The sequence below is a fragment of the Aphidius gifuensis genome, linkage group LG2, assembly GCF_014905175.1.
Source record: "Aphidius gifuensis isolate YNYX2018 linkage group LG2, ASM1490517v1, whole genome shotgun sequence".
NCBI classification, from domain to species: Eukaryota; Metazoa; Arthropoda; class Insecta; order Hymenoptera; family Braconidae; genus Aphidius; species Aphidius gifuensis.
The window spans coordinates 7,894,128-7,906,509 of NC_057789.1; the positions used below are offsets into that span (position 1 = coordinate 7,894,128).

At 27.3% G+C, this 12,382-nt stretch overlaps 3 protein-coding genes across 5 annotated transcripts; all 3 read left to right on the forward strand.

The window, feature by feature from the left end:
- The first annotated feature begins 235 nt into the window (after positions 1-235).
- Positions 236-6,041, forward strand: LOC122848915 (mucin-5AC-like). 3 transcript variants are annotated; one of them, XM_044147364.1, is made up of 4 exons: positions 236-346; positions 1,275-1,502; positions 1,588-5,527; positions 5,615-6,041. In XM_044147364.1, the coding sequence occupies exons 2-4, from the start codon at positions 1,305-1,307 to the stop codon at positions 5,710-5,712; spliced, it is 4,236 nt and encodes a 1,411-aa protein (XP_044003299.1). In that variant the 5' UTR covers positions 236-346; positions 1,275-1,304; the 3' UTR covers positions 5,713-6,041. The 3 variants fall into 3 exon arrangements, with proteins under 3 accessions (XP_044003299.1, XP_044003298.1, XP_044003300.1); XM_044147363.1 differs by having other exon boundaries at positions 293-507; XM_044147365.1 differs by lacking the exon at positions 236-346 and adding an exon at positions 763-882.
- Positions 6,042-7,696: 1,655 nt separating this feature from the next.
- On the forward strand, positions 7,697-9,005 carry LOC122848917. The gene is made up of 3 exons (XM_044147366.1): positions 7,697-7,952; positions 8,010-8,260; positions 8,894-9,005. Exons 1-3 carry the CDS (start codon positions 7,763-7,765, stop codon positions 8,903-8,905), a joined length of 453 nt encoding a protein of 150 aa, XP_044003301.1. The 5' UTR covers positions 7,697-7,762; the 3' UTR covers positions 8,906-9,005.
- An 863-nt stretch (positions 9,006-9,868) lies between these two features.
- On the forward strand, positions 9,869-11,781 carry LOC122849453. The gene is made up of 3 exons (XM_044148154.1): positions 9,869-9,895; positions 11,029-11,176; positions 11,267-11,781. The coding sequence occupies exons 1-3, from the start codon at positions 9,869-9,871 to the stop codon at positions 11,779-11,781; spliced, it is 690 nt and encodes a 229-aa protein (XP_044004089.1).
- The last annotated feature ends 601 nt before the right edge of the window (positions 11,782-12,382 follow it).

Consider the following 12,382-nt stretch of genomic DNA (forward strand, 5'->3'; position numbering starts at 1 on the left):
TTAAATTGTAAATTTTTAATTTAAAAAATAAGAAAAAAGTTAATAAAATAATTATGAAAATTAAATAAATAAAAATAAATAATAATTATTTTAATTGGTTATTTAATAAAATAATATAGTGATTGTTTAATAAATAAATAATAAATAATAAAATGTGAAAAAGATGGTGGAAAATAGACGCCAGGTGTAGCCAATCAAATCGCCATTTTATTTTACAATAAAAATTCCCATGTGACGCATATTGCGCGAGTGACAACAGACGCTCTGCGCGTTAACATTATTGTGTGATTTTAACACAACCACCATTGCATTTTGGGCATCCAAATTAACACCGGAACATTCCCGGGTAAATATTAATCATCATAAATATCATTTGAAAATTACAAAATTACTAAAATACAAATTTTAAAACAGTATACCTATTGAAAAAAAATTTGATAATTTTATTTTAAATTTATAACAAATTAATATTATTTATTAATAATAAATATCAAAATTAATCACAAGGTAAATCGCCATTTTGTTTCTTTTTTATATTAATATTGTGTATGTGTGTGTTTTAAGTTGCATTTAAGGCAATATATTTATAAAAATTTTTTATTTTTTTTTTTTATATTTAATGAATTTTGGGGGGTGCTGATTGTTGGCAGAGTGCCGTTTTTGATTCGCGCAGTATTTTGCATTTGAGAGAGAGGAGAGAAGAGAGACCATAAAATTAAAAAAAAAAAAAAAAAAAAAACGGCAGCGGCGGCTTCTACGCTCGGTAGCGGCAGCATACAAAATAGTGAAATAAAAAAAAGTAAAAAAAAAAAAAATAAATAATAATAAAAGATTATCACAACACATATACATTAACAGTATTTTTTTTTTTGTTTTGCATAGGTATGTTTTGTTTATTCAAATAAGTAAATAAATAATTAAACAAGCAACAAAAGCTGAAAAAAAAAAAAAAAAGGTGTTCCATCATAGTAGCCAGTTACGGTGAATTTTACAACCAAAAATGTTTTGTCTGACCGGTGCCAATATTAGTTGATTTATATTTATAAATAAAATTAAAAAAAAAAATAGAAATAAATAATTAATAAGAGTGATTAATTAGTTGACAAAAGTGATTGTTGAAAAATATTTTTTCTCAAGAATTTTCTAAACAAAAAAGTTTGATTAAATGTAAAATTTTGAGTACCACGCTTTCTTTTTTTTTTTTTTCTTTTGATGGTTATTGTTCATTTGTTTGTAATATTGTTTAATGTAAATTTTATTGTTAAATGTTACAGGTCCAATAAGGGACATTAAAATAAATTAAAATGGAAGGCCAGGATGGCCAGAAAGCTATATCAATTGATCCAAGTACAATTAAAACAGCTCAAGATGCTATAGGACGACTTGATGTTCTTGTATGTGGAAATTGTCATACTGTATCACATTTTGTTGAAGAATTTCTTGAACACAAAAATGTCGCTGGAGTTTGTTCAAATGCATCAAATTTTCGTGACAATGGAAATGTAAATATTATTGATTATTTAATTTGTTTTAAAATGCTTTATTTTTATTTGTTAATATTAATTTTTTTTCTAATGTATTTTATAGAATGAACAAAAAGCCCAAGTATGGGCATTTTTATTGTGGAAAGATTCACAAATACGTAAAGAAAATCCAGATCGTGAAGCAGCACAAACAGAATCATGGGAATTATATCAAAAATGGTGTAAAATGGCATCAAATATACGTGAATCATGGATATCAGCTGGTAAAACAATACAAACATTTACAAAATTAAGTAATGCTAAAATACCAGATTCACCACGTATTATAAATTCACAAACATCATCACCATTATCATCAACAAATGAAACACCTAAACAAACAACAATGGTGATGCGTAAAGTAATGCGTAATGGACAAAATGAAATTGTTGATGTTAAAAAAGAAAATAAAATTGAACCACCACCATTAGTACCAACAAATCAAAAAGTTATACATAATAAACAACAAAATGAACAACAACAACAACAACCACAACAACAACAACCACAACAAAAACAAGTTAAAAAATCTGGACCATTTGTAAGACCAAGATGTTGTATTGTACCAAGATATAAACCTGGTAAACCACCTGGTGAAAATGAACCAGAAAATACTGAAGAATTTCCAGTTGAAAAAATAATGGCTAAACGTTTTAATACTAAAAAACGTATTGCTGAATATCAGATAAAATGGGAAGGTATTCATCAAGATTTTAATACATGGGAATCAACTGATTGTGTTTATAAATGTAAATATTTACTTGAAGAATTTGATAGAAATTTAGCTAAACAAAAAGAAGCAAAAGCATTAAAAGAAGCACTATTAGCACAACAAGGACAACAAGTACAACAAGGTAAAAAAGTTGTACGTCAAGCACAACAAGCAGGATCATCATCATCAACATCAACAGCAACAGCAACTATAAAACAAGAACCAATTAATAAACCAGGACCATCAACAGCAACAACACCAGGACGTCCACCACGTAATAGTAAAACAAAAGCAATGGATCAAGTTAAACAATGGTGTGGTTCAATGAAAGAAGAAGAAAATGAATTATCTGGTAAACGTAGTATTGATAATACTGATAGTGATGATGAGGATGCTGTTATGCATAAAAAAGTTAAAGTTGAAGCATGTAGTGATGAAGATTGGACTGGTGAATCAGATATGGATGATAGAAGTATGGTTGGTGGACGTAGTGATGTTATACAACGTGCATTTAATCGTGCAACAAATGTACAATCAAATGGTTCAAATAATAATAATAGTAATAATAATAAAACAACGACAGCAACAACAATGGTTACAACAACTGATTTATCACATTTAATAAATACATCAAGTGGTGTACAACAAACAATTGATACAACTAAAATACAACAATCACCAGTTATGGTTACAAATTCAAAAGGTGTTAAACTTGATGGTAATAAAATACCACAATTAGCATCTGGTGTTTATATGATGCATAAAAGAGACGGTATGCTTAAATTTGAATCAGCATCACCAACTGGTAATAAAATGAATGTTAAAAATTCACAAAATAATATTACTAGTGGTGGTAGTGGTGGTAGTGGTGGTGTTGGTGTTGGTGGTGTACTTATGGTACAAAATCGTGATGGTACAGGAGTTGTTAGAAAACAAGTTATTGGTATGTCAACATCAACAACTTCAATGACACCAGTTAAAGTTGTATCAAAATCAGATGGTACACAAGTTGTAACACAAATGAAAGTTGTTGCTAAACCTGGTCAACCAAAAATACAACAATTAACACCAACATTACAACAACAACAACAACAACATCGTGTTGTTGGTATAGTACAAAAAAATGAACCCGTTAAAATACAACCAAAACCAGAACATCAACTACAACAACAACAACAACAGCAGCAGCAACAACAAGTACAACAATTACAAATTGTCACAACAGTACCAGGTCAAGTGCAACCACGTATGTCAACAACACCAACAATAAGACAACAAACAACTGGACAAGTACAAAGAACACCACAATTATTACCACGTACAAATGTACGTGGACAAACACCAACATCTGTACTTGGTACACGTACACAAACAGTACGTACACCAATTTCAAAACAACAACAAACAATGCAGCTACAACAACAACGACAACAACAAATGGTACAAAAACGTATTATATCAACAAATTCACCACAATCATCACCAACACAAACAGCTGGTGGACAACAATTACGTCAAAAATTAACAGTATCATCATCACCACAAGGACAAATTGTTAAACAACAAATAATGACAACAACAACAGCATCAAATTCATCAGTTGTATCACCAATGCAAACAAAACAAATACAAAAAATAGCACAACAAAAAACACCAACATCATCAACACAACAAAGTATAATATCACCACAACAAAAAATATTAATGGCTAAAAAAAAAATACAAGCTGAAGCTGCAGCAAATTCAAGTAAAACAACATTATCACCACGTGTTGGTACAACAACAGCAACAACAGCAACAGTTAAAACTCCATTACAATCAAGAGTACGTGGTAGACCATCAACAACACCACAAACAACAACTCTACCAAAACAAAAAGAAACAAAAATTGTTGAAGGTGATGGTATACATATGGAATTTCATGAAGTTGGTGGTTCTGAGGATGAAAGTGATGATATTGAATCATCACAAACAACAACAACGACAACATCAACAACAACAACAATTATTGAAGATAATTGTCAACCACCACAATCTGAAAGTCCACAACCAGAATATTCATTGTGTCCATTAACTGGACGTATTATTGGTCCAGATGGTGAACCAATGGATACATCAGAACCAATTATTGTTACAACACAAGAATCAGCACAAACAACAACAATACCTATAACAATTAGTACACCAATGTCAATACAAACAACTGATGTAATAACAACATCATCAAACTTAGCGTTATCAACAACACCAACAGTATCATTATCATTACCAACACTTGATTCAACACCAATGGATACATCAACAACAACAACAACAACAATGCAATCATCAACAACTGCTGAAATTGTAATGCCATCATTAGATGGTATTAGTGAGGGTGGTATTATGAGAGTTGAAATGTCACCTGGTGGTACATCTGGTACTGTTGTACAAACAACAAATAATACAATACAAGAACAAACACCAATGGAAATTAATGTTGAACAAGGTTTACCATGTCTTGATGATACAACAATAACAACATCAGCAACAGCCACAACAACAACAGCAACAACAACAACATTAGAAACACCAACAACATCAATAACAGAAGAAACAAGTATATTACCAACGCTACCAACAACAATCACATCTTCATGTAATATTACAGATACAAATACAACAATAAATGATACAATTAATAAAACAATTGACACAACAGTAACAACACCAACAATAACATCAGAAGATACAACAATAACAACAGCAACAGATGTAGCATTAACATCAGCAACGATAACAACGACAGCAGCATCAACGACAACAACATCAACGTCAACAGTTACAAATGATGATACTGATAATAATATAAATAATGAAAAAACAACAGATATTGAAAAAACAAATGACGATAATAATACAAATATTGTTGATGATGGATCAAATTTAGTAACAATAACTGGTGAAGATGGTGTTGTTTATCAAGTAGCTGGACAAGCACCAGATGGACAAACAGTACTTGTTGCACATGGTGCTGATGGTGAACAACAATGTGTTTATGTAACAACTGATCAACAAGTTGAAGGTGGTGTATTGACACTTGATCATGCTGTTGCTGAAGCTGTTGCACAATTAATACCAGATGGACAAGGTGGTTTACAATCACAATTTTATGTTAAAGAAGGTGAAGATAGTAACAATGAACAACAAATGGTTATGTCAATTATGGATTCAGCTGCATCTGGACAAGAAGATTCTGATAGTCAAGCACAAGTTGTTGCACAAGTTGTACAAGCTGATGAACCAACACCTGGTAATTAATTTATATTTTTTCATTTTTAAATAATATTATATGTATGTTTGATTATTAATTTATTTATTTTTATTTTTAAACAAAAAGGTGGCACGAGGAGAGTTGTCCTTCTTCTTCCTGATGGCAATCTCATGATGACTGAAGTTGATGAAGAACAGTATGCTGCACTCGAACTTGACAAGTGAATATTCAACTAGCAATGAAAGCGTAAATAAATAATTCTACTAAAACTTACAGATTTGACGAAAAATAAAATTTAAAATAATAAGATGAAAAAAATTTAATAAAAAGAAACAAAAAAAAAACTAAAAAAATTCATTGATATTGTATATATGTAAGAATGCTCCAGCGCCCTACAGAATAACATAAAAAAAAAAAAAAAATTAAGAAGATGGTCTGAACACTACCGGCTGTGCAGGTACCAATTTATCAGATCTCTTGTAAAAAAAAACAAAAAACAAAATATGAATAATTAACTAAAAAAAAAAAAAGATTGAAAATTTTAAAAAATATCGAAGACAAATTATGACATCTATGATCAAATGATTAACGAAAAATTTAAAATTCTCACAATCTATAGTTTATAGAAAATATATTATTAAAAAGAAAAAAAAAAAAAAAAATATGTATTTTAGACGTTCTTATATATCATCAATGTGTAAAGACGATAATATATCAATTTTTTTTTTTTTTTTTTTAAATATTTTTATTTAATATTTATCACTTTGATAAATAGTAAAAAAAAAAAACAGTTTGATTATCATTAGCAGATGTTAAAATAACAGTTTTAAAAATATAATATAAATGAAGGAAAAAAAAAAAAATAAAATACACAATGCATAAGCACGAAAATAATTAAAAAATAACGAAAAAAAAATTATCAATATAATCATTAAGCAAAACTGTATTTCTAAGTGTATCAATAATCTTTTTTATTTTTTTTCTTTTTTATTATTTTTCATTTTGAAATTATTATACAAAAGACCAGTTGCATATTTATATATAAAAATCATATATAATATATTATTGTCTTCGTTTAAAAAAAAATTTATTGCAAAAAATTAATTAACAAAAAAATTATCAATTCATTCCCATATTCAGCTGGTTCAAAACGATGATAATTGGCATTAATCAAGCGATTAAATAATTTACATTAAACACGGTATGAAGCCACGTTGATAAAAAGAATTTAAAAAAAAAAAATTCTTCATTAAATTAACAACGATATTTGACTATTTGAATTATGTAGAAAATAAACATTTTAATTTAAATATATTATTAAAAATAAAAATACATGTAGCTTGATATTAAATTAGTGTTTTTACTAAAGTAAAAATAAATCTTTAATGTGTTTAATTGGTAAATTAATTATTTCTTCACCAAGTGACAAATGCATCCTAAATGGTGAATTTGTAAACGTTAAAATTAAAAAGAATATTAAGAAAATTAATGAATATTCATAATAGGATGATTAATTTTAATTGAAAGTTAAATTAATAGATAATAATAAGAGCGGGGTGCGGATCTATACAAAATAATGTACGAGTCCAATAATTCTTACACAAAACATTTAAATATATGAAGAAAATAAATATATATATTGTCTATTTATTTAATTATTATTTCAATTAATAATATTTGTTTGTTTTTATTTAATAATTGAACATCATTTATTTTTTTTTTTGGCTGGTTATGGAAACTAATTGGATTGATTTATTAAATATTGAAGATTTAATCAATGATTTGCTTGAAAAATACATGAAATTTTTAACATTTGATGAATTATTTTTAAAGACAAAGGTAAAAATTTAAAATTAAAAAATTAATTTATTAATTAAATTGATGATTTAACAGGAATTTAAGATTTATCAATCAAATATTGATGAAATTAATGATATTGAAAATTTTTACAATGATGAAAATGCTGATAAATATTATTTTTTAACAAGAAATAATTTATCAATTGATACTTTAGGTGTTAAAGAATCTTTAATTAAAAAAAATACATTATTTTTTGTTGATAAAAATATATCAGGTGTTAGAAAAATAAATAATAATAGTAGATCAATGAAATTAATAAATTTAAAAAATATATTATCAGTAAAACCAATGAAAATTGAATTTAAAAATTATGAATTAAATAAAGAATATAAATCACGAATTATTATTAAAAATATTAGCAATAATGTTGCAAGATATGGATTTAAAAAATGTCTTGATAAATCATTTTTTTTGATGGAGTTATCAACAGCTAAAGGAATATTTGAAAGAGAAAATTTAGCACCTGGTATGCATGCTATATTGACAATTAAATTTAAAACAAATAAAGTTAATAATTTTATTGAGGGTTTGATACTTAATGTTGAAAATGGTAAATCAATAATTATTAAATTATTTGCATTCAGAGAGCCACCACAGTTGACTGGTATGAAAAATAAAATTAAAAATATTTGAAAAATTTTTAATAATATTTATTTTTTAGCTGAAATTATTAAAGATAATATTGAATTTCCAATAAATAATCATTTATTCAATCAAAAAGATGATGAAAAATTAGATTTGAAATTGGAGAAAAATGTTTCACGTGCTGACACGACAATTTTTGATGAACTGGATTGTAAAATGTGTTTTATTGGTGAAGAAATTCATGTTAAATTGCGATTAATTAATTACGGTGGTCCTGGAAATTTTCAGTTAATCAGTGAAGATGATTGGTACTCCAAAGAAAATAATGTAAGTAAAAATAAAAAAGTTAATTAAACCGTGGTAATATTTAAATCTTTTTTTTTCAAAGGATATTTTTGATGAAAATGAATTAATTCTCAGTTGTTTTAAAATCAATCCAACAAATTTTGATATTAAAAAAAATCAATCAGTTATTTTAAATGCGAAATTCACTCCAGTTTTATCTGGTTTTCATGGCGAAAAATTTTTAATAATATGTGAAAATAAAAAAATTAAAGAATTTGAAATACTTGGAGATGGAATTTTCTTTAATTCAAATTTTATATATTTTGAAAATAATTTATCTGATAATTTATCAAATGATGAAAATGAAAATTTTGAAGATTTAAAAATTGTATTTTTAAATGATCAAAATTTAGTGTCATTTACGCTATCAAATACAAGTGAAATTGATATTTTTTATCACTGGAAAATCAAAGAAAACATGAAAAATAAATTTTTAAAAATTCAACCAGAATTTGGAGTATTTCCAGGTCTAAGTAAAATAACTTTTGAAATTGAAATATTTAGAGAATATTCTCCAGAAACAAAAAATCTTACTCTCCAGTAATTTCCATAAAAAATAAATTTAATAATCTATTTTTTTTTAATTAACAAAATTAATTACTTGACACTTTTTAGATTTTTCGTTGAAGATATTCCCCTGGAGTCTATTCTCCAGGACTCAAATTTACTACTGGAGCCTTGTAAAACACCTCGAAGAATTTCCAAAAACGCAATGGATATTTTAACATTAACAATCAGCCTTGAAATTATCTAAAAACAATTAAAAATATTTATATTCTATACCATGAGATTATTTTTGTAGTAGGTAAAAAAGATTTCTAAGTCGACTGTATTTTCGCTTTTACCATCACATTATCGACTGAAAACACTGAACTTGCACTGGTTTATGAACAGTTAGCCGACAAGTAATGGGCCGACAAAAAAACAATAATTGCAGCTGATTGTACTTGGATTGTAGATGATTGTAATATATTTAGTTTTGTTTGTCAACCCCCTCATTAATTTTAATTAATTAATGAATATTTGGAGTTGCCAGATAGCCGACAATTTATAATTTTCAAATGGCTGATATTTTTATAGTAATAAGATGCTTAATCGATAGCAAATCGTTTGTACATCATTATTTTTCGTTTGTCATTGTTCAATAATTTTTATTTTTTTAAATATTATTTAAAAACCATTGTACTATTCATCCCCCTGTTAATTAGAACTTGCGCATGCGCGAGTACACTGATAAAAGATGCAGCAACTTGAGTCGACACGTACATAGGTAAAGACATTTGCTCCGAAAGCAAAATACTCGGGTTCGAATCCCGACGGGGGAACTTTTTTCCAAGTTTCTGTTTTTTAAAAGTATTATATATCAGAAGTATAATATTTTAAGATAAAAAAAAATATTAAACCAAAACTTGATATAGCAGTGAATACCAAATTTTCATGTTATCAAATATGAGTGAGTTTAAAAGAAAACGTAAACCAGAGTCGCGAAATCTTTTTTCTAAAAAATATAAAGTTACAAGTGAAATGTCAACACCTTCCTATAACAAAAAAGAAAATAAGGTGAACTGGGAGTACAACTGCAGTCAAAACATGCTTGTATACAAGGATGGGCATAATGTGAGTATTTGAGTATTTTAACAGTTTTTCTTATAAAGAGTTGAGTAGCTTGAATAAATATATAAGTATTTATTTAGATATGACATTAAAATTCAAGAAAGAAATATATTTTAGACTTAATTATATGCGTCAAAAACATATATTTCTTTCTTTTGAATTTTAGTGTCATATCTAAATTAAATACTTTAAATTATAATGATATCTGAAAAAACTTGATATAAATTTTGTAGAAAATAACTTGTTTTTGTTGTGATATCACATCTTTTCGCGAAGTCATTTGGTCATATCAAATTTAATAGATCCAGCCTCAAAATTATTGTTTTGTAACTTTGACACATTTACTCATTTGTTTTGTATATATAAAATATTTTCAAAGTCATCAAAGAAACAAAAGATATTGATAAAATATAAAGAAGGAGAGAGAGAGATATAACGAGTAATAAAAAAGTATGAGAGAGATGAAATTTTTTCTGTCCTAAAAACGCACAGTTGAAAAATTTATTTAATTATTAAAAATTGAACTACTAAATAATTCGGTTTTTTTTTTAAAATAAAGCTTGATACTATATAATGTTAAATTATAAAAATCATTAACTTCTATCGTCACCATCATATTTTAAATAAATTTTGAAAATTTGCGAGGGATGAGGTTACCTCTATTTGATGTATATTAAGGCTCGGTAGTTTATTTGCGCTTTCATTTTTTTTTTTTTTTTACTCGAGAATAACAAAAAAAAAAAAATTTACTCAAAAATGATTATATACACAGATGCATGGTGCCTTTGACAATGAATATTTTTGATTGTACTTGAGTAACAATAACAAAGTATTGTAAATTTAAATTCTGCAGTAAATTATTTTTTTTTGAATATTCTTAAAGTACGAATCCTGCTTTCATTAATTCAAATAAACTTACGACTTTCTTAAAAAAAAATTATCTACTTATCATTATTTATTATCCGAGGAGCCATGCAGTTGTTAATAAAATTTTTTTCAAAAAAAATCCGGAGAAAATCTGGAGAGATTATTTCTACTAGGGAGTTTAAAACATTGTTCTATACATGCCCACCCCTGCTTGTAGATTCATTATTAAATTTCTGTTGTAAAATATAAATATTCATTATTCTTTTTAGATATACTATCAGCATCATGATCATTCATACGCCGAAAATATAATAATTGACCACGCTAGAAGTATAAAAATTGACTGTGTTAACGACGATTGTCTTGCTGAAATATTCATGTATGTGCCAGCATGGGAAAGACCTAAAATTGCAGTGGGTATGTGATACGTACAATATCAATTAATTGATTAATAAAATAATTTAATTATAATAATTAATATGTTTGTATTATTTATTTATTTCGTAGTATGTCAAAAATGGAATAGAGTCCTTGATTATTCTTGGGGTAGAGTCAAAAAACTTCAACTCACTCACTGGGAACGAGCTGAGTATCCAAATTGTTTGAAGAAATTTACAACACCCGATGGAAAATTAAGCTTTTTGAACTCATTGCTTAATAAATGTGGTCGTTATTTAACACAATTAGACTTGACAGCTTATGGTCATAGTGACATAGTGTCGGTTATTAATGAATATTGTCCAAACCTCGTGGAACTTCGATTGAGATTTACCTATGATAACCATAGGCTATATTGGAAATCATTTTCACGTCTATCTAAGCTCAAGGTATTAACAGTTATATTTCAAAATCATCTAAAACACCACGCTAAGCTTAATGAGTTAGTACATGCATTGGAATCGCTTGCTGATACATTGACTGATCTGACTCTGTTCAATTGGGAAACTGACGAACCCTGTACAGATAGATTTCTTCCATATTTACCCTGTAGATTTCCAGCGGACACCATTTATGTAAGTTAAACTTTATATCTATTACAAAAAAAAAAATTGAAGAAAATATTCTTTTTATTTTATACGCACATACTTATGAATATTTTCTTCTGCAGGTGCTTCGTCAACTAAAGGCTCTGAAAAGATTTGAATTTGGTGGTATTGAAATGTTCCCGAAGTTAGAAAAGTATCTGAGAAATAATCGCACACTAGAAGTTATTTCTTATGATCATTACATAAACAAAGATGTTATTGAGCCAAATCAGTTAATGAGTATAACTACATTGGATTTGTTGAGATACAAAGTTTCAGATGATACTTTGTATACTGTTGCCAATACCTTGGAGCAATTAACAACGCTCAAAATAAATTGCGAATGGATAACTAATGATGGTATAGTAGCCATTTCAAAGATGAATAACTTAACACATCTCTGTTTTTCCGGCTTCAATGACAGCATTGATTCTTCATCAATCAAATTGCTCAAAAACTTGACTAGATTAATGTTACCACGCAGCAGTAAAACTACTGATAATGTAGCCATGGAAGTTCTCGAAAATTCACCAAAGCTAGAAGCATTGTTTGTTCTGAACACAAGTGTAACTGTTGAATTTATCAAAAAAGCAGCAGA

Excerpts from the sequence above, each read along its gene's own strand:
- LOC122848917 (XM_044147366.1), top strand. The coding sequence starts at position 7,763 with ATGGAGTTATCAACAGCTAAAGGAATATTTGAAAGAGAAAATTTAGCA. Across the intron at positions 7,953-8,009 it reads AGAGCCACCACAGTTGACTG|CTGAAATTATTAAAGATAAT; the intron begins GTATGAAAAATA and ends TTTATTTTTTAG.
- LOC122848915 (XM_044147364.1), top strand. The coding sequence starts at position 1,305 with ATGGAAGGCCAGGATGGCCAGAAAGCTATATCAATTGATCCAAGTACA. Across the intron at positions 1,503-1,587 it reads ATTTTCGTGACAATGGAAAT|AATGAACAAAAAGCCCAAGT; the intron begins GTAAATATTATT and ends TGTATTTTATAG. Across the intron at positions 5,528-5,614 it reads AGCTGATGAACCAACACCTG|GTGGCACGAGGAGAGTTGTC; the intron begins GTAATTAATTTA and ends TTAAACAAAAAG.
- LOC122849453 (XM_044148154.1), top strand. The coding sequence starts at position 9,869 with ATGCTTGTATACAAGGATGGGCATAAT. Across the intron at positions 9,896-11,028 it reads TATACAAGGATGGGCATAAT|ATATACTATCAGCATCATGA; the intron begins GTGAGTATTTGA and ends TATTCTTTTTAG. Across the intron at positions 11,177-11,266 it reads AAGACCTAAAATTGCAGTGG|TATGTCAAAAATGGAATAGA; the intron begins GTATGTGATACG and ends TTTATTTCGTAG.